This window comes from Trematosphaeria pertusa (genome assembly GCF_010094035.1).
Source record: "Trematosphaeria pertusa strain CBS 122368 unplaced genomic scaffold BU26scaffold_5, whole genome shotgun sequence".
Classification (NCBI taxonomy): domain Eukaryota; kingdom Fungi; phylum Ascomycota; class Dothideomycetes; order Pleosporales; family Trematosphaeriaceae; genus Trematosphaeria; species Trematosphaeria pertusa.
Window position 1 is genome coordinate 1366965 of NW_022987216.1, and position 24651 is coordinate 1391615.

General features: G+C 54.1%; 11 protein-coding genes across 11 annotated transcripts; 8 read left to right on the forward strand and 3 right to left on the reverse strand.

The window, feature by feature from the left end:
• Positions 1 to 189: 189 nt before the first annotated feature.
• On the reverse strand, positions 190 to 2077 carry BU26DRAFT_603513 (ribosomal protein L4; the record flags this gene model as incomplete). The annotated part of the gene is made up of 2 exons (XM_033835435.1): positions 190 to 1944; positions 1994 to 2077. 2 exons carry the CDS (start codon positions 2075 to 2077, stop codon positions 343 to 345), a joined length of 1686 nt encoding a protein of 561 aa, XP_033686023.1. The 3' UTR covers positions 190 to 342.
• Positions 2078 to 2202: 125 nt separating this feature from the next.
• On the forward strand, positions 2203 to 4048 carry BU26DRAFT_454104 (PEBP-like protein). The gene is made up of 2 exons (XM_033824853.1): positions 2203 to 2849; positions 2898 to 4048. Exons 1-2 carry the CDS (start codon positions 2213 to 2215, stop codon positions 3641 to 3643), a joined length of 1383 nt encoding a protein of 460 aa, XP_033686024.1. The 5' UTR covers positions 2203 to 2212; the 3' UTR covers positions 3644 to 4048.
• A 40-nt stretch (positions 4049 to 4088) lies between these two features.
• BU26DRAFT_481475 (uncharacterized protein) lies at positions 4089 to 5990 on the forward strand. The gene is made up of 3 exons (XM_033825734.1): positions 4089 to 4276; positions 4330 to 4680; positions 4729 to 5990. The coding sequence occupies exons 1-3, from the start codon at positions 4171 to 4173 to the stop codon at positions 5808 to 5810; spliced, it is 1539 nt and encodes a 512-aa protein (XP_033686025.1). The 5' UTR covers positions 4089 to 4170; the 3' UTR covers positions 5811 to 5990.
• A 505-nt stretch (positions 5991 to 6495) lies between these two features.
• Positions 6496 to 8821, reverse strand: BU26DRAFT_592098 (uncharacterized protein; the record flags this gene model as incomplete). The annotated part of the gene is made up of 8 exons (XM_033834825.1): positions 6496 to 6569; positions 6699 to 7251; positions 7304 to 7442; positions 7500 to 7563; positions 7666 to 7797; positions 8144 to 8558; positions 8614 to 8752; positions 8802 to 8821. The coding sequence occupies 8 exons, from the start codon at positions 8819 to 8821 to the stop codon at positions 6496 to 6498; spliced, it is 1536 nt and encodes a 511-aa protein (XP_033686026.1).
• A 1236-nt stretch (positions 8822 to 10057) lies between these two features.
• Positions 10058 to 11218, forward strand: BU26DRAFT_274737 (class I glutamine amidotransferase-like protein). The gene has a single exon (XM_033821423.1). It carries the CDS (start codon positions 10218 to 10220, stop codon positions 11091 to 11093), a length of 876 nt encoding a protein of 291 aa, XP_033686027.1. The 5' UTR covers positions 10058 to 10217; the 3' UTR covers positions 11094 to 11218.
• A 125-nt stretch (positions 11219 to 11343) lies between these two features.
• On the forward strand, positions 11344 to 12422 carry BU26DRAFT_562982 (putative gibberellin 20-oxidase; the record flags this gene model as incomplete). The annotated part of the gene is made up of 2 exons (XM_033833099.1): positions 11344 to 11612; positions 11657 to 12422. 2 exons carry the CDS (start codon positions 11344 to 11346, stop codon positions 12420 to 12422), a joined length of 1035 nt encoding a protein of 344 aa, XP_033686028.1.
• Positions 12423 to 13211: 789 nt separating this feature from the next.
• On the forward strand, positions 13212 to 15399 carry BU26DRAFT_423737 (MFS general substrate transporter; the record flags this gene model as incomplete). The annotated part of the gene is made up of 7 exons (XM_033823527.1): positions 13212 to 13517; positions 13570 to 13645; positions 13701 to 13765; positions 13906 to 14430; positions 14484 to 14541; positions 14594 to 14687; positions 14748 to 15399. The coding sequence occupies 7 exons, from the start codon at positions 13212 to 13214 to the stop codon at positions 15397 to 15399; spliced, it is 1776 nt and encodes a 591-aa protein (XP_033686029.1).
• A 787-nt stretch (positions 15400 to 16186) lies between these two features.
• Positions 16187 to 16964, forward strand: BU26DRAFT_517771 (uncharacterized protein). The gene has a single exon (XM_033828657.1). It carries the CDS (start codon positions 16245 to 16247, stop codon positions 16866 to 16868), a length of 624 nt encoding a protein of 207 aa, XP_033686030.1. The 5' UTR covers positions 16187 to 16244; the 3' UTR covers positions 16869 to 16964.
• A 711-nt stretch (positions 16965 to 17675) lies between these two features.
• On the reverse strand, positions 17676 to 18679 carry BU26DRAFT_274778 (uncharacterized protein). Its single transcript, XM_033821425.1, has one exon. The coding sequence runs from the start codon at positions 18589 to 18591 to the stop codon at positions 17821 to 17823; it is 771 nt and encodes a 256-aa protein (XP_033686031.1). The 5' UTR covers positions 18592 to 18679; the 3' UTR covers positions 17676 to 17820.
• Positions 18680 to 19001: 322 nt separating this feature from the next.
• Positions 19002 to 22906, forward strand: BU26DRAFT_274796 (catalytic subunit DNA polymeras-like protein delta). Its single transcript, XM_033821426.1, has 4 exons — positions 19002 to 19467; positions 19521 to 19898; positions 19944 to 21760; positions 21809 to 22906. The coding sequence occupies exons 1-4, from the start codon at positions 19075 to 19077 to the stop codon at positions 22566 to 22568; spliced, it is 3348 nt and encodes a 1115-aa protein (XP_033686032.1). The 5' UTR covers positions 19002 to 19074; the 3' UTR covers positions 22569 to 22906.
• A 337-nt stretch (positions 22907 to 23243) lies between these two features.
• On the forward strand, positions 23244 to 24391 carry BU26DRAFT_423922 (Clavaminate synthase-like protein; the record flags this gene model as incomplete). The annotated part of the gene is made up of 3 exons (XM_033823538.1): positions 23244 to 23297; positions 23358 to 23979; positions 24030 to 24391. 3 exons carry the CDS (start codon positions 23244 to 23246, stop codon positions 24389 to 24391), a joined length of 1038 nt encoding a protein of 345 aa, XP_033686033.1.
• Between the last annotated feature and the right edge of the window lie 260 nt (positions 24392 to 24651).

Here is a 24651-nt window from a genome sequence, read left to right on the forward strand (position 1 = left end):
AACCTCCTAGGATAGGTAGCATAGACGTAATATAGCTTAAGTCTAAGACGATATGTAGCCTATAATATCTTTTTAAAATAACGCACCTAGGCAGACTTATATGCTAGACGTGCAAGTAATAGGAGCATATCCTCACTTGCTAAGAGACACAATCAACCTCCTAGGATAGGTAGCATAGACGCAATATAGCTCAAGTCCAAGACGATATGTAGCCTGCAATATCTTTTCGAAATGCACAACTATGAGGTTAAACTTCAGATCTACCAGCATATCTTACAAACACGGATATGCCACATCTATACACATAATGTACTGATACAACCAAGAAACCCATAGCGATTCTTACTTCCTCTCCTGCCTATCCTTTCCCATCTCTTCGAGTCCTTCGCTAACCTTCATCGCTTGCTCCTTCTCCTCCCCCTTACGTTCCACCTCCAGCACCTCGTCATCGTATGGCTCCTCCGAAACCTCAGTTGGCGCCGCCATCTCGGCCTGCGCCTTACCCTCCTCTTCTGCCGCCTGCTGTGCCTCTACCTGTGCCTTATCCGCGCCCTCCATATCGTCCTTATTAATCAGCACCTGACTTCTCTGCTCCGCAACCTGCCTCTTCGCTTTATAGAGCTCGTATTCCGCCGCAAGCACATCAGTTCTAGTATCTCTAGCTTTACTATACTCTTCCTCCGCCTCGTCCTCGAGACCCTGCCAGCGGAAGGCCTCAGCGCGGTGCTCGGCAGCTTGCGCGAGGAGAAGGGTACTCTGGTGTATGATGTCCCACATGCGGAGCATGGCTTCCTTAGCAGCGAGCTCTACTTCGTCGGCTTCGTGTTTCAAGCTCGCGTCGGAGAGCTTGCTGGCCTCGTCGATCTTCTTCCCATATTCGTATTCGAGGGGCTCGGTTGTGGGGAGGCGTTCGCGCCGCAGGTCTTTGGCTTCGGCGAGGAGATTGTATGCGGAGATAGTCAGAGATAGTTTCTCGGGTCCTTCCGGGAGGGTTTCAGCGCGCGTCCAGCGGCCGTACGCGACGGATTCGTAGGCGTCGGGGCGTATCGCGTCGCGCTCCGAGGGCGGTGCTTGCATCAGCGTGCGGAACTCAGACCAGCCCATCATGGATTCGAGGTCCTGCGGCGGGGAGGAGTTGACGAAGGACTTGTGCCATGGGGTTACGGAGGTATGTGTGAGATCTTCTTGGTGAGCAAGCAGGATGTTGCGCAAGGCGTCGCGCTCGATGATGATACGGGAGAGTTCTAGCAGGTCTTTTACGTCGACTTCTTGCCATGTGAGGGATTGTCGTTCACGACCCATTTTATCGAGGGCGTGCTCGAGCATGGGTCGCTCTTCTAGGGTTACGAGCAAGCTTCGTCCGCGCCCTCTTTCGCGGTCGTGGAGATCGAAGATGTGCTGGAGTAACCGGGTGGATGGGCTCTCGATTTCTATGGCGCTGTCTACGATCAAGAGCTCGCCTTTTCGGAAGCGGTATGAGAGCGCTGTCCGCCATGCAAGATCGTATACTTTCTTTTGGAGACCGGTGGAGAAGTCGCGCGGTTTTGGGCCGTGCGCTACCCCTCCACCTCGTAGCATTGGGGACTTCTTGTCTCCTAGACGGGCTTTGCCCGAGCCCTTCTGAGGTCGTATCTTCCTTGCTGACCCTCGGACCTCGTATCGCGTCTTTGTCGATGCAGTACCTAACCGGGTCATATCACCCTCATAGATTACGGCGCGATGTAGGATATCTCGTCTCGTAGGGAGGTAGAGATGGGTTGCGGGAAATGATTCGAGGCGGAGGGGTTCGAGCGAAGGGAACTTGTGGATTGTCGCGAGGACTGTCTGCTCTTCCAAGGGCTTCACGGGAACATATCCGTTGGCGGAGGTAGTAATCGTCGAAACAGTGGCTTGAGATGAAGCAGAGGTTGTTATGGAGCGGGCGAAGGAGGTCGATAATGATTTCTGGGGAGCAGTTAGCACCGACCCTGCGGGCGCGTGATGACGGACTGACGGGTATTGCATCTTGCCGTATGGGCAATCTGCTCAATTGATATATTCCGCCGCGCATTGGCGACGCTATCCTCGTGGAAGCCATGCTGGGCGCAATCGTTCGAGGGAGAATCGTCGCGGAGCTGGCGCGGAGGTGCAGAAAACTTGGTGGCCCGTGCAGAGAAGTCGGACATTTTCGCAGAGCACCATGCTTCCTTCGCATCGTCAACCTCCCCCATTGATGGCGATGGCGTCTGTCAAGCCGTCCATACGGCAATTCAGCGCGTGTCTGGGTTGCGTACGGCGGACTGCCAGCGGAAACGGCGCACCGCGGCGGCTCCTTTCGTCCTCAGCGGCTGCCCGTGAAGAGCTCCAGACCCACCACCCTACTCCTCCACCGCCGCCTCCTCCTGCAGCTGCGACTTCTGCCCCTATGAAAGACGAAGCATCATCTAAACGAACTCCGGAATACATGCAGAAATGGGGAGACCTGGATCCCAACCTCGTGGAATGGAAACGTGACGAGCGCCGTCTCGTCCGAAGGGAAGGCGTCCAACCGGTTGGATCCCGTCGTCGACGTGCCGTTCTCCGCCGTTCCACCATGCGCCAGACCGAACAGATTCCCTTTGAACAGCTCCCGTATCAGTGCTTCCAGGAAGCGAGGAAGTTTCTGCTGGAGGACCGCCAGGAGAAGCTGACGGAGATCGAGACGCAGACACTGAGGATAAAGAATTTGATGGCGCAGGATCCTGCTGTAAGCGGCGGTGCGCTGGCAAAGGAAGCAAGGCTGAGGAGCATGCGGAATCATCTCCATGGACTGATCATCCTAGCCGATATCAATGACCCCGTGGTCAAGAAGAAGTTCGAGGATGGACAGGGTACGTCCTCAAGGGCCCTGAGAGGAATACAAGCTAATGCAACGGCAGGTGACATGAACAAGCCCATCTACCGCTACCTCGCCGACCAGAAATGGCGCAAGTACAAGCGGCTCGTCCTGGAACAGCGTATATCTCAATTGAACATCGTCCCAGACCTCCTTCCCGCGCTGGACCCCATCGCAGACGCCGACCTCGCTTTTGGGCGCAAGAAGGTATCCCCTGGCGAGTTCGTGGATTCCGCCATCAGCGAGAAGATGCCGCGACTTTCGGTCCAAACGTTTGAACAAGGGGAAAAGCTAGTTACAGTGGTCGTGGTGGATGCCGACGTGCCTGTGCCGGACAAGGATAGCTTCACCTACCGCTGCCACTTCATTGCCTCTAATGTTCCTATTTCACCGAGCCAGACCTCCATCCCCTTGCAACGGATTGACCAGGAGGACAAGAAGACCGAAAACGAGGCGGCTAGGAAGATTGCCGTGCCTTGGCTTCCGCCATGGGCTCACAAAGGCGCACCATATCATCGTCTCGCCGTCTTCGTGCTCGAGCAGAGTGAGGCGAAAGCCCTGGATGTTCTCGACATCAAGAAGACGAAGAGGAACTCGTTCATTCTAAGGAGCTTCGTTGATTCGCACAAGCTGAAGCCTATTGGTGTGGCTCTCTTCAGGACGAAGTGGGATGAGAGCATGGCCGGGGTGATGGAGAGAGCGGGCTTGAAGGACCAGGTGGACGTTGAGTTCAAGCGGAAGAGGGTGGAGCCACTGCCATATAAGAGGAGGACTGAGCGGATGCGCTAGGGCCTTGCACGACTTAAACCTTAGATGGTGAAGCTGTAGACAACTGTAAGCATCGAGTGAGTGTACAATACCATATTCGCTTCAGGCGTTCATATTTCAAACCTTCTTCGTTGTTCGTTCCGGATGGTTATGGGGAGATATGCCAAAGCTTGACGACGTACGTCCCTTTACCAGCAACTTCTGCTCTCATAATCGGTTCTCTACTTTCTCATGTTCCATGAGGTGTGGGTGCGGTAGTATGTGGGCGCCGGTCCACCGCTCTTTCCGTCTTTTCCGTCCGTCGCTGCTCTGCGCCTTCCACGCCTCTCTCATCGCCTCAGCACTTCAACCGACCTGCGCTGGAAGTCTTCTCCCTGGTTCCGTAAAGTGCCTGCAGCGAGGAGCTAAGCCCACTGTTCCAAGGCCTCGACGCTGACCTGACTGTTCTGGACACCTGTCTGGCATACTCGCATCGTTCTTTCCGTGCGCGATTCCAAATCATCCTCCACGCATAGTCACATCCTTCACGGATCCTCATTCCGGCAGTAATGGCACCGAAGCCTCCCGCTGTTCAGGCGAGCCTGCCGTCAACCCAATCGATCGCCCTCGCCCTTGCAATAGTTCGATCAAAACCCCCGGGGACGACGGCTAGTGGTAAGAGATAGCCCCAGGATGGCGCTGCGCTCCCACAGATACTGACCATAAAGACCACGTTCTTCGACTACGCGCCCAATTGAAGCGCGGACAGCAGAACCTCGCCGAACCCAAGCGTAGTGGCTATCTTGACCTTGCCACGTATTGGCGGCAGCGATGCGAATCGGCGGAGAACAAGTGTGGGGAGCTGGAAAGGCACATTGTGAAGCTTGAGCGCTCCAATCAATCGCTAGATCGCGACGATCCGGGTGGTTATGAGGAGACACCGGCGAGCCCGTCGAAGCGCAAACGAGGCGCTGCGCCTGCCCGAAAACCGAACAGGGGCACGGCGCCAAAGAAGAGTGCAGCCAACGCCGAAGAGACCATGGAGGATGATCTTGACTTCCTGGATGGGCTTGGTAAAGGTGAGTTCCATGCGCACTGAATGAACTTGGCTGACAGGACTGTACCAGATGGCGAAGACCTCACCCAACATCTGTGGACATTCCAGAAACTGTTCAGACAACAAGATTCAGACCCTCGGGCCATCTGTTCCTCTCTGGTTGCGACTACCAACGCTCTCGGCCGCGTCATTTCTGTGGTTGGCAAGTTCCATGACCGACTCTCGAGCCGTACGCGTCCTAAGGTGGGGTCACGCTCTCTTGACCAAGACCGTTCCGAGTTCTCATGCGCCCTGTCGGCATGTGCACGAGCCTTTGGGATGGTACTTCTAGGCCTCAAAAGCATTGAAGAAGATGATTCAGGCAGACGACTTCCCGGCCTCGTCATTTACGAGTCTGTAAAGATGCTCTCCACCGCTCTTGATGCTATTGAAGCAACAGCGCACCATGCAGCTGCAGCTGCCACAAAATCGACCGCCGAGATCAAGAAAAATAACTCCCGTACGCCTTCCAACACGGTCAAGGAGTCAGCTGCAGCTCGTGGTATCGCGCACTTTCTCACCGGACTGCTAGCATATCTAGACAAAGATGAACCGCTACACCAGCAGCTCTTCGACGGCTTTGCTTACGTCTTGTTTGAGCGTGTTGGAAAACGGCTCTTCTATTGTACCTTCGGTCGCCATCGCAGTGCCACCATTGAAGGCGATATTGAGCTTCAGCCAGCATCCACTCGTCTTGCAGACATCGCCAAGCAGGAGACAGAAGCTTTAGCCATCAAGTTCGAGGTCAAGGCCCTAATAATCGTTCTTGAGCGGGCTATGGGTCTCGCACCCAATCATATGAACCCTCAGCCTGCAAAGAAGAATTCAGACCGTCTCGGTCGCACCCTCAGCTTGAGAACACTCCCATCCACTTCCAAGACTCGGCTCAGCCCCCTTGCAAAAGACCGCCTCCAGCGGACATTGATCACCTGTATGTTTGGGGAGAAAGTCGAAGACGAATTCTTGGATGTGCTCACCATGCCGGTCAAGCTTGGACCTGTCCCGAACATTCCAAAGATGGAGGATAGAGACGTTGAGGAATGGTACCAACGGCAAGTCTGGCGGCTTGTTGGGTGGGACCTGTTGACTAGGGAAAGTGAGTGGGCACGATGAGAGATCTGTTAAACATTGTGTGGGGGTGGTCGATCTTAGGATGTTGCAAACGTAATGTTGGCTGGTTCATCTCCTGTAACGTTCAATGGCGAGCTGTTGCAGACATCCGATACCATGTGTTCTAGGACATAAACAGGTTATTAGTAGTTGCAAAAGCAGCGCATAAGAGCACGTAGATCTCAAGGAAAAGCCTGTGAGGATGATGGGAAACCTTCCCACGTCAATTGGCGTAAGTCCTGCTAGGCCGGGGAAGAAACGGGAGGGAGTCAGGGCGCCTCTACGGAGTGGACCACTTTTGTATTCTGGGGCTAGCTGCGTCATGAGGTGAAGGGTTTGTGAATCATAGAACTGGGTGCTCGAAAAGCCGTTTCCCGATCGACTAGCTGGTGTTGCTGAACTATGTCGATGGATGGGATGGGTAAATTTAAAGTTCCCGGGATCAGTCCGTCTCGGGAAAATGGATGAGTTGGAGAGGACGGCGTCGCGGCGTGGTTTGGACGGCGAGAAGTGTTGGTGGTGGGAAGGAGATTTAGGGGATAGACTGGTGAGGACGCTTTGAATATGTGCGCGGGTGTTTTCTGCTGCTTTTTAGCGGAGTGCCAGCTGAGATGCGGTTGCGGTGCAAGAAGCGGGTCTGCAGTTTTCTTTCGGTCTCAATAGTGATATTGCCCAGCACGACGACCATTCAATCCCATTGGTACCAAAGGTGGTTATCTAGGTCGGAATTCGAAACCGCTTCGAAAGCCAGTAGCGTAGAATCTAGAGTTCGGTACATACTTCAGGCAGCCTCTGGATGCTGTGGGTTAAAGCCCGAAGTACTTTGTGGAACCATTGTTACCAATTTCGTTGCATCAACATGCGATGGCGACTACATGGTTTGACGCGTACCACAGCCAGCGCAGTACTGATGTTGAGCCGAACTAATGTTGAAGCCGCTTGCCATGATCGCATTGACCTTAGTGCACTTGCTGCAGGTCGATATGCGGATCTTGAACATGCCTTGACGGTGGTACCCCAGCGCTAGATCAGTGGCGAAGAGCGGGAAGTCTGTCATTGCCAGCTCAAACTGGTCGGTCTTGGTGAAGTTGCGTTTGTGGTCGAGAACAACTGATGCTATGGCTTTTCCCATGGCGCCGTCGGCACGGATACTTGACCGGTAGTGGGACTGAATCGCCGCCTTTAGGACCTTGTAGTCATTTTCGCTGCTTTCAAGGAGCACTGCTCGGACGTCCTCGGCCGCATGACTGAAGAGCCGCACGACATCGTACTTGTCCGCGACCGCGTAGGCCTCTATGGGAACGAGTACGCGCCTGATTTTGTCATCGCCGGCCATTTTTTTGATTGCCTCTTTGTCGTATTCCTCCGTGTAGATGAACTTGAGGACGAATTCGAAGTAGTCTGGGGCGTCGTCGTGGAGCTCCATCACACCCTCCGTTGCTTCCTACTTGCGGTTAGTAAGTCCGTATAACAATCGCTAGACTTGTGTCGCTCACCTTGAAGTTGCCAGTGAAAGCTTTCATGAAGTATTGCGACTCTTTGCACAGGGCGACCTTGTGCGCGTGATACTCGCGGGCTTGGCCATTTTGGATTTGTTTGAGCTTGATGTCGGAGAGGGTGGGGTTGTTGAAGAGCCTTGGGGTCGTTAGCGTACAACCTAGGGAAGAGGATGGGCAGAGAAGAGGGACTCACGATGCAGCCGAGTTCTTCTTCTCAGTCGCCATGACGAAGATTGCCGCTATAGGCTTAGGAAAGCCTTCGACTGGGTCAGCAAAATTTAGACATAGAATATAAGGGTGCATTGTCAGAAGAAGACCCCCAGGCGGCGCTCTACAAAGTGTAGAGCTTTCGTACTTACTTCTATGCCGTCCGGCGTTGTTTGGTGTCGGATTATGTTCAAGCTGGGTTGGATGGAGATTGAGTTGGAGTTTATATAGCAGGAATGTGGAAGGAGGAGAGGCACGTGGCGGAAAACAGGTGAGAGAACTAGCTGTTTCCAGGTTAGCACGAGTGAAAGAGCAACCGCTGTGAAAGAGAATTAGGATTCCGCCTTTCCGATCAGTGAAAATCGCGAAAGAAGTTGAAGCTGATCAGAACACGGGAAGAGATCGGTCAAAGTATAGTTCTCAATTGTAAGAAAAGCTATCCACCGCAGTTCGATCGAGCGCCGTGTGAGCGGCCTTTCCACTTCCACATTCATTCCACTACGCTCCGGTGTCCAGTATTGTTTTATATGTACAAGATCAAAGGCCAAAATCTTCTCAGATGCCCCTCAATCACGTCCCATTGAAGCACGGTCTTTCCTCCTCACCAAAGCCTTCCTTTGAAGCGCGGACACGCAATAAGCACATCTGCGGCAAGGGTTGGGTACTTCTTCACCAGTACCGCAAACTCCTCGCTCTTCACGAGTGCTCTTCCATACTGAAGAAGGCGGTGCGCAACCCGTCTACCCATCGGACAGTCGATTTCAACGCACTTAGTGTAGTGGGCCTCGACCAGTTGCTTCGCTTCCTCGACGGAGTGATGATCCCAAGGTTCGCAAAACTCCTCTACAGCGCGGGCTTTGAGTCCATCGACACCGTACTTGTCGGCCAAAGCGTAGACTCCGATGGGTAGTAGAGAGCACTTCTGGAATTGTGTCCATGCCCCATCCTCAGGAAGCTCCCACTTCACAGTGTAGATGTACTTCATCATAACCTCGAAGTAGAGCGGATCGTCATCGTGGAGCTCGATGACACGGTCGGTCGCTTCCTGTAACAGTGTCAACAACGTTCTTCACGCATGCCACCCCATAGGGTATACTGACCTTGAAGTTGCCCCGGAAAGCTCCCATGAACCAAGCGGAGTGCGCGCAGAGCACCGCCTTGTGACCGTAGTACTCCTTCGTCTCGCCGTTGCAGATCTGGCGGATCGTGACATCGGAGAGGAAGGGATCGTTGTAGAGGCTAACAAGGTCAGCTTGGTATGCTTTAGGTTCATTGGAACTAAACTTACGTTGTTTGACTCGTCGCCATGGTGCCGCGTGTTGGTGTCGGCGAGGCTTGTCGAAAGTTTGCAGGAAGGAAGGCGGCGGTTATTTAAATAAGACAAGACGGGACGTTGGCGACTTCACCTTCACCTTCATTGGGACTCTTCTTGGTATAAGCTAGAAGGGTTCATTGTGAATGGTGAAATGTGAGAGAGGTCAAATTAGCAACACCTGCAATCTCGTTCGGTATCGTCTACCTCGGTGCTGCTTCTGACAGCAATGCTACATTTCGAGTAGCTGAGAACCAGTTGTCTTCGAAATAGGAGAAGAGAGGTTAGGAAATCCCAACTCCTATACTATCTCGGCCATGGCTCAACGTCAGTCAAAAGCTCTCCTTCCGAAATGAAGTCTCGCTTCTGCTGAGCTGGAGTACTATGATTTGACGTTACCATCGGAGCGGACCCACACGGGGTACCCATCAGATATCACAAAGGCTCGGCACATTCTCCCATTCCTTGATTTCATTGTACGCTTCGGAGTACGGATAGCCCTCAGACTAGGGGTTAGTCAGGTATTTTCAAGAGATTGCGAGGAAGGCTGAAACACGCGGCCTGTATCGGGAACGGGCATTCACGTGATAAAAAGCTATTCTGCTTTCAGCCTAGTGGTTAGGTCTTCCCAAGATCCCTTACGAGGCTGCTAATGCCTTCTCCAAAGTCTCTCGACACTATCTCCTCCAATTCGATCTCAAGAGACGCCACTTCTTCCTTTGATAGTATGCACTGATACTATTGAGCTGTATATGTGCATAGGACCCTGCCCAGGCTAGAGCTTGCCAATCTAGCGTCCGCGCCAGCATCAGTTGCGAAAAGAAGGATTGAGCGGATATCTTGCCTATGTCTAGTATCGTTCCGATGGACTTGACGGGTATTTCATCTGCAGTATGTGGAGAGTCGAAGACGGAGAGGCTTGGAAGAACCACCCCATACCGAAAATCGCCCGATAAGACTTTGAAGACGTGACGTCCCACTGGACAGCCATTGTGGACCCTACATCCGATTCGAGAGGAGAAAAGACGACAACGGGCCCGGTTTCGGCGAAGAGTTGCCAGCCGACCCACATGTGGCAAGCGAGTTCTAGGCTACAGGTGAACAAGTCGCGGGCGCTTCGAATGGTTGAGAGTATGACCCCGCTTTCAACGCCAGAAAGCTCATACAAATCCCACGTATTCCTTGCTCAACAACGGGAAGCTCCTCGCAAAGTCTTGCCTCGAGCGTGGGCATGAGCTCGAGGGACCAATCAGGAACGAGAACGTCAGACGCGCTTAATCGACTATCAGATTCGGCAATCGGCACCCGCACTACGGCTCGTGCCAGCACATATAGACCCTTAGGACCGCTGCTCTGCCCTGAATAGCTGAGAAACCCGCTTGTCAAACCACAATGCCGCGAAAGATTCGGATAGCGATGCTCAACGCTGATGTACCAGTACCCGCTGTCATTCCAAAGTGGAACACGTACGGCAAGATGTTCCATGACCTCCTTGTTGCCGCTACTGGGCGCATATCTCCGGACGTTGAAATCGAATCGATAGACTACAATGTCTTACAATTCGAATATCCCCAATCTTTGGCCGAAATCGACGTCGTCCTCGTCACTGGTTCTGCTTCCTCGTCATATGAAGACAAAGAATGGATACGTCGGCTTGACGGTTACGTGCTGGATCTATATATCGGTCACCCACGCATCAGGATGTTCGGGAGTTGTTTTGGGCACCAGTTGATCTGTCAGAGTCTTCTGCGAGGCTATGGTGTGAGAGTGGAAAAGGATCCGAATGGTTGGGAATTGGGAGTGAAGGAGATAAAGCTCGACAAACGGTTCCGCAATATGTTAGGAAAGGGCTCGAGGTCTTTCCTTAAACGAGGGCACTCCGTTCAGATTCCCGAAACGATGCGAATGCAGTTCGTCCATGCCGACCACGTCAGCATACCCTCGCAAGACGCGCTGCCGAGTGCGTGGAGAATGGTGGGGAGCACGCAGCATTGTGCTGTTCAAGGCGTCTATGAACCCGGCCGTGTTCTCACGCTGCAAGGCCACTTTGAGTTTAACAGATTCGTCAATACGGAGATCATGAAAGTTTTCGGCGCGACATGGAAGCCGGAGGTGTTGAAGGAGACTCTGGACGCTATCGACGCCGATGACGATGCTGAGGCCGCTGCAGAAATGGTACTGCAATTCTTGCTAGAGGAAGAAGCAAAGACGGGAGCTGCAACGCATGCTACCATTGGAGGATTGCTGACTCCCCCGCTTGGAGAATGAGAGGAGAGAGAGCATTCCGGCCACCGAGCTGGAAGGAGATGCGCGTCGGTTCTTCATTCGTCCGCCTATCCACGGCTCTTTGAAGTTCCCCGCCTCAGCGTGCATGAACCAAGCGCGCCCACACGACCACTTGCCGAAATAGGTTCGACTTACCGACGACGCTGTCGTTTCTTCATATACCCTACAATCAAACATCATCCATTTCTATCGTTGCTTTTTTCCCCTCTTCAAGCCCTGTAAACCTTCCGAGATGACCACATCCTTCTCCTCGCTTCCCATCGTCGACGTCGGTGCGTTGAAGGCATCAGAAGTTGCCGCCGCGGACGTCAATGCGTTGAGCAAGCAGCTATACGATGTCTTTGCGACTACTGGCTTCGCCTACCTCGTCAATGCACCACTGAGTTTCGACCATGAGGAGATCTTCGCCCTTGCGCGGGAGTTCTTCACTCTGCCTCACGAGGAGAAAATGAAGCTTGCGAAGAAATCGTTCCACCGGAATAATCAAAACACTTACAGAGGGTATGAAGTACTAGAGGATCTGCCTCTGACGCTCACCGGCGCAGATACTTCCCTACACAGCCGCATCTGGCGTCGGACAACCTGAAGGAGGGATTCGAGATCGGATCGCCGGTGAAGAACCCTACGCACCCTGCCCCCGAAGCGCAGAAAATTCGTCTCTCTGAGCCAAACGTATGGCTGGATAAAGGCGCATTCGGACGGCAGGAGCGGCTCGAGCAGCTGCACGACGAGCTACAAACGTTCGCCTCGAAGCTGCTATCGCTACTAGCCGTGTCGCTCGGGAAAGATGCCAACTACTTTACCCCCTGGCTACTCGATTCTCTGAGCACGTTGCGTCTCTTGCACTACCCTCCGGTCCCCCAAAACCAGGCACAGCCGCATGACGTCGACGCTGTCAAACTGAGCTGTACCCCTCACACAGACAGTGGCATCCTAACGCTCCTCCACCAGGACGCTACGGGCGGGCTGGAGGTCCTCAACGCGTCCAAGCAATGGGTGCCAGCGCCTTACGTTCCCGGCTCTGTGGTGGTCAATATTGGCGACCTCATGGCCAAAGTATCCGGGGAACGGTTTACAGCCACGATGCATAGGGTGAGGGCCCCGCCACCGAAACCAGATGCATTAGATGCCAGGTTCGGCCGCTTCAGTGTGCCGTTCTTTTTCGAGCCTGGCGAGGCGTGCGTGGTCGTACCCGTAGATGGGGATGGAGAGAGCGTGGTGTATGGAGAGCATGTGAGGCAAAAGATGGCGACGTGGGTCGAATTTCAGGAGGATAGCGGATACGAGACGGGAACGACAGAGGAGCTGTAGTCTGTAGGGCACATATGCGCGCCCTGTTGACGTCGTTTGATGTCGTGCATATAAATGTCGTATTGGGTGGTTTCGTAGGGGAGAGCACACAGGGCAGGACGTTTGTCGGACCTCGGGTATATAATTCGGCGCACAGCTGCCGACCTGCCCTATATCACCCCTCGCCAAAAGTCTGCCTAGGTACGTGTGGACCGACACACAGCATAACAGCTACAGCCATTCGCATATCATCAAGATCTTCATCCGCAGCCTTCATCACTCGAATCCGACATCGGCGCGCCATCACGGAAGCGACGAAGCAGGCCAAGGATCTCGACCGGGGCAAAATGCAACCTTGTCAGCACATTCGGCCAGGCCGGCGAACGCCATCGCGTCCTCCCTTCCACCATGACGCTCGAGGCGCCACGCTTCCGCCCGCCTATTGGACGCTCTCTCCAGACTAGAGACGGCGCCTTCTGCATCTGATTAAATAAGATGATCTGATTGCGAGCAGTCCCTTCCGGATTCAGCCTTGTTGCAATTCTCCCAGCCTCTAGTCCAAGGCGCATAGCTCCGCTAGGGCTTGGAAGTGAAGGCCTTGGAAGTGAAGGCCTTGGAAGTGAAGGCCTTGGAAGTGAAGGCCTTGGAAGCGCGCAGCTCCACTAAAAGGCCGGGTTCCGACCAAATTTTCGCAGCAGCATCTTATCAATCAGATACCGCCTCGCTGCATCTCTCCCTCTACCCCTTACCGTGCAGCTGCAGCTACTTTCTTCTTTTTCAAGGGTAAACCGCTATCTTGGGTCGCGCACCATGTCCGAACTCGACGAGAAGGGCCGAGAGCCGCCCATTGAAGTCCACAACAACTTCGACAACGATTCCGCGCCACTGGTCGGAAGCAAGTCGCCCGGCGTCGTGCGAATTGAGGCACTGGCTGCTCATATCACCTTTTGGAACCGCGTGGCTATCTTCTTCGGCGTCTTCCTAATCGCTTACGCCTATGGGCTGGACGGGACTTTGCGATACGCATATCAGCCGACCGCGACGTCCAGCTTCTCCAACCACTCTCTTCTCTCGACCATTAACGTTGTACGCGCCGTGGTTGCTGCTGCGGCTCAAGTGAGTTTCCGGTTGTGAAATTGCTTCTGGAACAGCTACTGATGAACTCCAGCCAACCGCAGCCAAGATTGCCGACGTTTTCGGCAGAGTCGAACTCGTCCTTGTTTCAGTCTTCTTCTACGTTCTGGGTACGTGTGGTCCTCTCACATGGATAGTACATGCCAGCTAACATTTGCGGTGCAGGAACCATTGTTGAAGCATCCTGCCACAATGTACAAGCATTTGCTGCCGGTGCTTTTTTGTACCAGGTTAGTCCGCGTTTACAAAGAGTCCCTGTCGACATAAAGTCCGAAATCTGCTCCAGAGATGTCGGCTTGGTGTATTGGGGATGGGAGGACTTTCCCTTCTGCCTTGTTTTGACGTCGAATACCCGACTAATTATGGCTAGGTTGGATACACGTGCGTAATCTTGCTCGTAGAGGTGATAGTCGCCGATACCACCTCGCTTCGGTCCCGTCTCTTCTTCTCGTATATCCCCGCAGCTCCATTCATCATCAACACCTGGGTAAGCGGCGACGTCTCCAGTGCGGTACTCGCCGCTACGACCTGGCGATGGGGCATTGGCATGTGGTGCATCATATATCCCATCTGTTCACTTCCTCTCATCATATCTCTTATGTGGGTCGGTCACAAAGCTAGGAGAGCCGGGTCCCTTGAGAACTACAAAACACCCTACCAGATGTACGGCGGTAAGAAGCTTGCTCTGGCTCTGTTCTGGCAGCTGGATGTCATCGGCATCATCTTGCTGATCATGGTCTTTGGATTCATTCTGGTCCCCTTGACTATCGCAGGAGGCGAGAGCGCACAATGGGGGAAAGCGAAAATCATCGCGCCGCTTGTCATTGGCCTCGTCACGGTGCCGGTCTGGGTCTGGTGGGAGAAGAAGGCGCCCCATCCCATGATTCCTTTCCATGTGAGTTACTTGGTCGACACACCTTCGTTGGCATCTTGCTAATATCATATTAGCTGTTCAAGGATCGCGCTGTGTGGGGAGCCCTCGGTATCGCCATTACGCTGAACTTTGGTAAGCCCAAAATCAATCTGCTTGCATAATCAACCCAGCTGACCCTCTTTAGCTTGGACTTGCCAGGGCGATTACCTCTACTCGGTCGTCGTTGTTGGCTTCAACGAGTCTATCAAATCGGCTACGCGCATTACCTCGCTATACAGGTGCGCTCTGCTCTGCTCTCCTTGTGCCCAATTCATCGATAGTCGATTGACATCTTTCAGCTTCGCATCTACCATCACTGGGATCCTCCTCGGCGTGGTCGTGTACAAAGTCCGTCGTCTGAAACCTTTCATCCTCTTCGGAACCTGCCTGTTCATGGTGGCCTTCGGTCTTCTCATCCACTACCGCGGCGGGACCGGTCGCAACACGCACAACGGAATCATCGGTGCACAGGTTCTGCTTGGTATCGCAGGAGGCTTCTTCCCTTATCCAGCGCAAGCCAGTATCCAGGCGGCCACGAAACATGAGCACGTCGCCGTCATTACTGGGATCTATCTCGCCTCCTACAACGTCGGTTCCGCTCTGGGTAACACTGTCTCTGGCGCAATCTGGACCCAAGTCCTCCCCAACGAAATCAATTCTCGCATCAGCAACTCGACGGAGGCGGCGCTGTGGTATGCCTCGCCACTTCAACAGGCGCCTTTGTATCCGCCCGGCACGCCTGAGCGCGATGCTGTGATCGATGTGTACAGACATGTTCAGCGCCTGCTGTGCATCACCGGAATCTGTCTTTGTACGCTCCTCATCTTCTTCGCTTGCGTCATCAGGAATCCGAGATTGGGCGATGAACAGAGTCTGCCGGATGCGGAGCAGAAGACGGCAGCCCCCGAGGTACAGAGCAACAAGAGCAAGTTCGCATTCTGGAAGCGCTAAGAGCCAGCGAGCTAGGGATCTTCCTCCAGACAGCACGTAAGTCGAGTCTCCGGCGTGCTGGTAAGTCTTCAAGGGGTTTCACCTTCCTTTTTAAATATCGCTTGGGGGGTTTACCATGATCAATTCAGCATTGGCACTCCTGAGGAGTCAAAAAGCGACCCTGCGAAACGCAATTCGCAATGCTTGGACCATTGTTTGGGTAGTGGGTAAATAATGATAATAATAGACTTTCATGATTCCCAGGCAACCCTTGTTCTTTAGCCCGGGCCCCTTTCAGCTAACTCTACTTTGGAAATCTCCCGATATCGACAAGGATGCCGTTCCTTTTTCATCTACACCGTCTTCTAGAACATCGCTTAGAAGCGACTAGCCTTCCTCCCAATACGACTTCAACCTAGTTTTCGTTCTGGAACCCGTTACTTCACCGGCCCTTTGGACCCCTTTGTTTCCATTCGCGGGTCTACTATTCGGCGCGGACTCCTTCACAGCGTTGCATGAGGCTGCGGGCGACGGGGGCGCTTTACCCGAAGATGAAGGCGACGATATTGGGAAACGCGGGACCGGAGTTTTTCTTGAGATGAGTAGGACAGGGCTGAGCTTTTCAATTTGTGCAAGGCGGATTCGATAGCGTGTTGGATGCAATTTGCGTGAAGATGCCGTTGGTGCACGAGACATGGATCGGAGTATAAAGGGGTGTGTTCATCTCGCGCTTCTCCTTGGTCTCTGTAAACGCAGGAAATACAATACCGGCAAGTTCATCGGAGTCATCAACATACACAGACGTTAATCGACGAAAAAGCCATTTTGAAGCCCGCCAGCTCCACCATCAACCACCACACCCAACCATGAAGCGCGCCCTCCTCTCCGCCGCTCTCTTAGCCACCACCTTCGCCGTCCCTTCCGTAACCCCTGTCCCCGTCATCTATCCAGGGACCTGCACCATGTGGCCCAACTGGATCAACACGCGCGACGCCGACGTCACGGGCCGCATCATGTTCGTCGTTTCCTCCGCCGACGACTCCGCCCTCAACGACCTAACCATCCAACCGCAAACCTCCACTTCCCCCTTATTCGTGTCCCCATTCCCCTCCCGCAAGGTCCTCAAAATGTACTACCGCTGCATCAACGGTGTGCCCAACATCAGTCTTTCGTCCAGCAACGTTACTATCGCGCGAGATATGGCGAATGCGCACTTACTCGTCGATGCCGCGCCGGGGAAGGCGTATAAGCCGGAGCTGTATTACCATGAGGTTGGTGGTGTGAGGCAGGAGGGCGTGTTTTTAGGCGCGTTGAATCAGACGACGTGGGGGTTTCGGTATCAGCAGGTCAGCTGTGGGGCGGATGGGAGGGTGGGCGAGAGAGAGGGGTATGAGGTTAAGCTTTTGGGGCTGCCGGTTGATGAGGTGAATCCGCCGACGGCGCAGTATCCGCCGGATTTTGAGGGGTTTGTCAAGGTGATTGGGTGGTAGTTAGGTGGGATGGGGAGTGTAGGAAAGGAGGGAGATTAAGTCCGATTGATCATATGTGACGTTGCCTTCATTTCTGAGACTCACTGCCATTTTACGTGCCTATTCATTGCTACGAATGAGCTGCAAAGTCTTCAAACAAGGGAGCCGAGGAACGTCGTCCGCTGGATCCCAAAGGAAAGCCGTCTTATCACTGAGCACCAACCGCTACCTTTCCCTCCAGCCTCTCAGGCCTCACCACGTACACCCAACTCTTAGGCTGCTTCTAGGAATGACTCTAGGTCTGACGGTGGGTTCGACAAAGACTTTGAGCCCTCCGACTGCGAGGCATCGGCCATCTCGACGTCCATGCCACAAAGTCCCGAATTGCCATTGGCCATCCTGAAGGTAATCGAAGACTCACTCCCCGGCACAGACGACTCGTACACTGCCAGGCCCGCCAAGAGGCCCTCGTGGAAGGAAGCCTAAGAAGCGAATCATTATCTGCATCCGATGCTACGCGAGCGACCTCCGCTGTGACCGCGGCGAGCCTTGCCAGAGCTGCATCAAACGTGGCAAGACGTGTCAGCGGGCAAAGTGGCAGAACTTCAAGGCCGGAGCCTGCCGTCGGATTAACTGCACGAGGGCCCATGAAGATGATGCGGAGTACAAGAACGTGGTGCATGCCGGGCCTGTCTCGAAGCGGTAGAAGACGAGTGGCCCGAAGAAAGGTCCGCAAGGCAAGCCGCCGAAGAAGCCCAAAAGTGGTGACGGCAAGCCGGGTACCTAGGGATCGATGGGAGTGTTGGCAGAGTAAGAGCCGCAGGCCAACAAAAGCAGAGGGTGGATCTGGTTTTGAAGTATTTCAGAAGCAGTTAGCTGAATGTGTGAATGTTAACGCGGAGAGAGGCCTTGTCACTGTCATGGTCCGTAGATACGGCCACCAAGATATTCCAGACTCTTCATTCCATTTATCTCATTGTAGGCTCATAGTGCTCGCGCCTGTCCGTAGGAACACATTGGGCGGCTTGTCACGAGCCCGAAACTCTTCATCAACAACGTATTCCACGTCTCCCTCACCCTCTGACTGAAACCCTAGCCGCATGTAGACAGCCCTGCCCATACTGGAGGCCTCGGTCGTGCATTCAAGTCCACCTCTCCGCTTCGCTTCTTCAAGACCCCACTGTACCAGCTTCCCTGCGATGCCTCTACGCTGGAACGCCGGATCTACTGCGCACATGTCTAGAACGAAGACTGCTGGGGGATTTTCGCTGGTTTTCTCTTTCGCATACTCGATGCGTCGTTTGAACAGAGAGCGGAACATCTGGCTAGCGAATCGTTGCTCCGTTGGGTCAAGTCCGTCCAGATCGCTACCCAAGTCGTCCGACGGAGGATCGCCATGGCCATCCACGAAGGAGGCTTGTTGCCAGATTGCTGCGCCCACGACTCTGCGCTCGCTCTCGTTCTGGGGATCTGGTAATGTGGCTTTGAGGAAGACAGTGTTAGGTCGGCCCTGGTTGTTCGTCTTCGTGGACATCCAGCGTTTGGTGAGTTTGGCCGCGCCGTCCTTTTGGCCCTGAGGCGTGTCCCATCCCGGGTTCAGGACCAACCAGACGGCGTCGCGGGCCTGGCTACCGAAAGCTTCGCTTACGCAGAAGTAAACTTGATTTAGGTCACGGGGACTGCTGACAGGCTCGACGACGACCCCCTTCGAATCTGCCCGCGTATGCTGTGGTGTGCCGACCATGATGAAAGATGAGAGCGGAAGCAGAACGGGAGTGGTAATGGAGCGTCAGACACCCAGCTCGGCTTGGAGCCGCTGTTAAGGCTGCGTCACAGAGGCGGAGAGGTGGATTTCAAAGCTCTGCTGTGTGCTGGTACACAAGCCGCCACGCTATGCTCGTCAAGTCAGAGGCTCCTGCGTTAGCTGTGCTGTACCGGCGTTCTCCACGTATCAACAATGGGGTCGTGGCGGAGGAGCGTTCCTGGCGATGGTTGGTCGGGTAGACATCGAGGGGAATGAATCAGGTGACCGGAGGTGTGGCTGGTGGCGCGGGAGTCCGTAATCAGTCACGTCCCAGGATGGCACGGGCCATGACGCGAAGGCGCGACTTTCGTGTTCTGACATCCGTCAACTTTCGGCATCTGCTGCTTTCACGCCCGTCACTCCACGCTTCCCCCTCAACACCACACCCGCCATACCGCGTGTCTTGACTGCAATTGCCTCAAGATGCCGGGCGCCGTCAAGAAAACGCCGATGAAGCGTGTGCTTGCCGAAGCCACCAATACCCGCGCTAACGTGCAGGCGTCGCCCCGCTCTGCGAAGAAGTTGAAGCTTGACAATGGCGCCAGCACGAACGGACGGCCTCCCATCAAGGCTGTCAATGGCTCTTTCAATTCCAGCCAGCCGCAGAGCGAGTTCGAAGGGGTGCTGGAGCAGATGACGCAGGACATCGAGACACTCAAGCAGACGAACACGGAGAGGGACCAGCAGTGGAGGCGGCCCCCGCTACCCGAGGATTTCGACGCGATGACGCACAATGTCACGTTCCAGCAGATTGAGGCCGAGGAAGGAGTGCTGAACGGAGGAAAGGCCACGGTCAAGCTCTTTGGTGTCACTCAGGTACGATGCTCGCACACGATAGCTGCGCCCTGGCTAACCATTCATTATGATAGGATGGCCACTCTGTTCTCCTCCATGTCACAAACTTCCTCCACTACTTCTACGTCGCCGCGCCGGTGGACTTCCAGCGGAATGACTGCAACGCCTTCAAGAACTACCTTGAGTCCGAGTGCCAGAAGGCGTTCAACGTACACTCGGCCATGATACACTCGGTGCAGATGACAATGAGGGAGAACATCCTGCGCTTTCAGGGGAACCAGCAGAGCCCATACCTCAAGATCACAGTCAACGATCCCAAGTTCATCAACCGAGTGCGGAAGCTGGTGCAAGAGCAGAACGCGAACTGGAAACAGCTTTGGAAATACAGCGAAGGTGGTATCCTCACATTCGACAATATCACATACGTGTTGCGATTCATGATCGATACCAAGGTCAGTCTCTATCCCCTGTCAGCGTGAGCGTGGCTAAGTCTGCAGATCTCCGGCATGTCCTGGGTTGAAGCGCCAGCTGGGAAGTACAAGATGATCGCTCCGCGCGACCGCCATTCAAACTGTCAGGTCGAAGCCCAGATCCACTTTGGGGACCTGATTGCGCATGCCTCCGATGGAGAATGGGCAAAACTTGCCCCTCTGCGCATTTTGTCCTTCGATATCGAGTGCGCCGGCCGCAAGGGCATCTTCCCCGAGGCGAACGTGGACCCAGTCATCCAGATCGCAAACGTCGTCACGAGATATGGTGAAGATAAACCCTTCGTGCGAAATGTCTTCTGCATGGACACCGTTAGCCCGATCGCTGCGACCCAGATCCTGTCATTCCATGATGAGAGAGACATGCTCTTGAAGTGGCGCGATTTCTTGGAGGAGGTCGATCCGGACGTCATCATTGGGTACAACATTGCGAACTTCGACTTCCCGTACCTCCTAGACCGCGCGAAACACTTGAAAGTGAACAGGTTCCCGTACTGGTCGCGGCTGAAGACTGTGGTGTCTAAATCCGAGAGCACCAACTTCTCAAGCAAACAGATGGGAAACCGCGATATGAAGACCACCAACACTAACGGCCGCATCCAACTTGATTTGCTTCAGCTCATCCAACGCGATCATCAGCTGCGAAGCTACACCCTCAACGCGGTGTGCGCGCACTTCTTGAAGGAGCAAAAGGAAGATGTCCATCACAGCATGATCACTGAGCTGTACAATGGAGACGCCAACTCTCGCCGCAGATTGGCCGTCTACTGCCTCAAGGATGCGTATCTACCTCAGCGACTGCTCGACAAGCTCCTGTGTCTGGTCAACTATACCGAAATGGCAAGAGTCACGGGCGTTCCTTTCAACTACCTCCTTGCCCGAGGTCAGCAAGTCCGATTCATTAGCCAGCTCTTCCGAAAGGCTCTGGAGCACCAGCTCGTTATCCCCGACCTTCCCAATCAAGGCGACAGCGGCGATCAGTACGAAGGTGCTACTGTCATCGAACCAAAGCGTGGGTACTACAAGGTTCCTATCGCTACGCTCGACTTTGCTTCCCTGTACCCCAGTATTATGCAGGCACACAATCTCTGCTACACAACCTGGTTGACGAAGGAATCCGTCGAGAAGTTGAACCTGAAGAAGGAGGAGGACTATATCCAGACACCCAACGGCGACCTCTTTTGCACCACCAAAGTCCGCAAGGGTCTGCTGTCGCAGATTCTAGAGGAGTTGTTGGGGGCGCGCAAGAGGGCCAAAAAGGAGCTGGCAGTTGAGACCGACCCCTTCAAGAAGGCCGTGCTTAACGGCCGTCAGCTCGCTCTGAAGGTGAGCGCAAACTCCGTTTATGGCCTGACTGGTGCCACGAACGGAAAGCTACCTTGTCTCGCTATCGCCAGTAGTACGACAAGTTTTGGTCGCCAAATGATTGAGAAAACCAAAACCGAAGTCGAAGCGAAGTACAACATTGCGAACGGATACACCCATGACGTGGAGGTCATTTACGGCGACACGGACTCCGTCATGGTGAAGTTTGGGACCAATGACCTCGGGCAGGCTATGAAGCTCGGTCAAGAAGCTGCCGACTACGTCTCGGGGAAGTTCATCAAGCCCATCAAGCTTGAGTTCGAGAAGGTCTACTATCCTTACCTCCTTATCAACAAGAAACGATATGCGGGCTTGTACTGGACGAATCCGAACAAATGGGACAAAATGGACACCAAAGGCATCGAGACGGTGCGACGTGACAACTGTCGTCTTGTACAGACGGTCATTGATACCTCACTTCGAATGTTACTCATCGACAAGGACCCCGAAGGCGCTCAAGAGTAAGTCCCACCCTAATCCGACGTATGGACACGGCTCACATTGCCTAGCTTCGTGAAGGAAACTATATCCGATCTTCTGCAGAACAAGATCGATATGTCGAATCTCGTAATCACCAAAGCTCTCACCAAGCAAGAAGACAAGGAAGGAAAGGGTGGCTACACAGCCAAACAAGCGCACGTCGAGCTCGCCGAGCGAATGAAGAAGCGCGACGCCGGATCCGCCCCCGGCCTGGGAGATCGCGTCGCCTATGTCATGGTCAAGGGCGCAGCAGGTTCCAGGAACTACGAAAAATCTGAAGACCCAATCTACGTCTTGGAGAACAATATCCCCATCGACACGAAATACTACCTCGACAATCAGCTCGCCAAACCTCTCGGCCGTATCTTCGAGCCCGTCATCGGCGAGAAGAAGGCAAATTCACTGCTCACCGGCGAACATACTCGATCCATTTCCGTCGCAGTCCCCACGATGGGCGGCCTAATGAAGTTCACGAAGAAGACACAGACGTGCATGGGTTGCAAGAAACCGCTGGTCAGTGCCACGGAGAAGGATGGTGCGGTTTGCGAAAATTGCAGACCGCGTATCGGTGAGTTGTACCAGAAGACACTGTCCAAGGTCAGCGAGTTGGAGGTGAGGTTCGCGAGGCTCTGGACGCAGTGCCAGAGGTGCCAGGGAAGTGTGCATTGCGAAGTCATCTGCTCGAGCAGGGATTGTCCCATCTTCTATATGCGGATGAAGGCGAGGAAAGATGTTGAAGACGCTGGTAAGGAACTTGTGCGGTTCGATAATGATGCTGCGCTGTGGTAAGGGCGGCGATATGTGTGCATTCGTGGCGGGCCTCGAGTCTTCTAGAACATGGCATGAAGAGGAATCGGCGTTCTGGTATGACTTGACAGCACCTGGGTAATTGCTCGCATTGCATTACGGAACGAGGGCTAGGGCCTGAATATATCCTATCCGGATGCCTACCGAGAATCGAAACGAAACGAACCGTCAGTTAAACCGTCCCCTGGGAGTGTTCAGGCGTCTTAATCTTCCTGCACCAGCCGTGCGTGCTTTCTCGGGGTCTGTCGCTGGGGATTGACCACCGAGCCAAGCTTGTCAGCCAGGGCTAGCCGCTCCATTGGATCATGTCGTGAGGAACATCTTCGTCGTCAGTTGACGATGGATGCTTGGTGCTGGGGCTTCCCCCACTGTGACCTTATCATTATCAGACGCGTCTCGTATGTACCTTCCGTATTGGGCCTGACCCCACCTCGCGTCCTTCACACCTCAACCTTGCCTGCGAGATCCGCCCATCTACGGAGATCGCCGGTCGACAGCGCGTTCCTCACCTGAGACTGAGATTTCCAAGGTTACAGCGGTCTAGATCCACAGTAGAATCACTTGAATAAGACCTACTGACCTCCCAATTTCGCTGGCAGAAACCGTGGAAGACTGCCTCGGTCCTGAGACCGCGCGATCGGAAGCGCAACGCTTACTATGGCAGGCATCACTGTGGACAATGCAGTCGCGAAGGATGATCTGGTAATACCTGTGAGAACCTCCGGCATTCTTCTCGCTTCTAAGACATGGGGTTCTGACCATCGATCCCAGCTCATCGACTTCGCACCCTTCCTCTCCGGCGACGCTGCGCAGAAGAAATCGACGGCCCAAGCCGTGCTCAACGGCTTCCAAAACGCCGGCTTCATATACCTCAAGAACCACGGCATATCTCCAGAGACTGTCTCCACCGTCTTCTCCAACTCCGCCAAATTCTTCGCGCGACCGCAGGACCAAAAGGACGCGCTGTCGTGGTATTCGCCCGAGGCAAACCGAGGATACAGTGCACAGGGCCGGGAGAAAGTCACAGACCTGGAGGAGCAGGGAGATGTGGGGAAGCTGAGAGAGGCAGTGCCCGACCTGAAAGAGTCGCTAGAGATCGGAAAAGAAGGCGAGCCGGGTATGCCGAACATGTGGCCGCCTACTGAAGGCGATGAGGAAGCGAAGGTGTTCAAAGACGTCATGTTGAAATTCCATGATACATGCAAGGCCCTGCATATGCAGCTGATGAGGGCAATTGCGCTGGGCATGGGTATCGATGAGGCCTGGTTCGACGGCTTTACAGACGGTGGGGACAACACGCTGAGGTTGCTCCACTATCCCGGCGTGCCCAAGTCCGTATTCAAGAGGGCCGATGGGCAGCTTCAGGTCCGGGCGGGAGAGCACAGTGACTACGGTAGGATCGGGTATACACAGAAGAGTCTCGGAGGCTGATAAACACGACAGGCTCGGTAACGCTCCTCTTCCAAGACTCACGCGGCGGTTTGCAAGTACGCTCTCCGAAGGGTACTTTCGTGGATGCCACCCCAATTCCCGATACTATTGTCATCAACGCTGGAGATTTGCTCTCCCGATGGTCCAATGACACTATAAAATCCACAAAACATCGCGTGGTCGAACCGCCGCCGAAACCCGAAGACGATGGGTCGGACTCGTATCCTCCACGCTATTCCGTCGCCTACTTTTGCAACCCTAACTTTGAGCGCATGATTGAAGCAATACCGGGAACTTATGAGCAGACCGGAAAGAAATATGAGGGCATCAAGAGCGGCGAATACCTGGTCAGGAGACTAACCGCGACGTATTGAGTGCAGCGGGGCTCGAAATGCGTACCATAGCACAAGAGAGGTTCTGTACTTTACCGCAATTATCTTGTAACACCTGACACTACGTGATACTGCCACTTGAGAAGAAGGGAAAGAGCTCAGTCAGGCAACCTGCCAACATCTTTCACGCTTCCTTCTCTCCAGAAAGCAAGAAAATGTTGAACCTTTCGAGATATTCCTGCTCCCTTCTCATTGTCCCTCTATGCGCCTCCGCTAATAACGCTCGCGCAGGCGCATATGCA

Excerpts from the sequence above, each read along its gene's own strand:
- BU26DRAFT_454104 (XM_033824853.1), top strand. The coding sequence starts at position 2,213 with ATGGCGATGGCGTCTGTCAAGCCGTCCATACGGCAATTCAGCGCGTGT. Across the intron at positions 2,850-2,897 it reads GAAGTTCGAGGATGGACAGG|GTGACATGAACAAGCCCATC; the intron begins GTACGTCCTCAA and ends ATGCAACGGCAG.
- BU26DRAFT_274796 (XM_033821426.1), top strand. The coding sequence starts at position 19,075 with ATGCCGGGCGCCGTCAAGAAAACGCCGATGAAGCGTGTGCTTGCCGAA. Across the intron at positions 19,899-19,943 it reads GATTCATGATCGATACCAAG|ATCTCCGGCATGTCCTGGGT; the intron begins GTCAGTCTCTAT and ends CTAAGTCTGCAG. Across the intron at positions 21,761-21,808 it reads GACCCCGAAGGCGCTCAAGA|CTTCGTGAAGGAAACTATAT; the intron begins GTAAGTCCCACC and ends CACATTGCCTAG.
- BU26DRAFT_481475 (XM_033825734.1), top strand. The coding sequence starts at position 4,171 with ATGGCACCGAAGCCTCCCGCTGTTCAGGCGAGCCTGCCGTCAACCCAA. Across the intron at positions 4,277-4,329 it reads CCCGGGGACGACGGCTAGTG|ACCACGTTCTTCGACTACGC; the intron begins GTAAGAGATAGC and ends CTGACCATAAAG. Across the intron at positions 4,681-4,728 it reads CCTGGATGGGCTTGGTAAAG|ATGGCGAAGACCTCACCCAA; the intron begins GTGAGTTCCATG and ends GGACTGTACCAG.
- BU26DRAFT_274737 (XM_033821423.1), top strand. The coding sequence starts at position 10,218 with ATGCCGCGAAAGATTCGGATAGCGATGCTCAACGCTGATGTACCAGTA.
- BU26DRAFT_517771 (XM_033828657.1), top strand. The coding sequence starts at position 16,245 with ATGAAGCGCGCCCTCCTCTCCGCCGCTCTCTTAGCCACCACCTTCGCC.
- BU26DRAFT_274778 (XM_033821425.1), bottom strand. The coding sequence starts at position 18,591 with ATGGTCGGCACACCACAGCATACGCGGGCAGATTCGAAGGGGGTCGTC.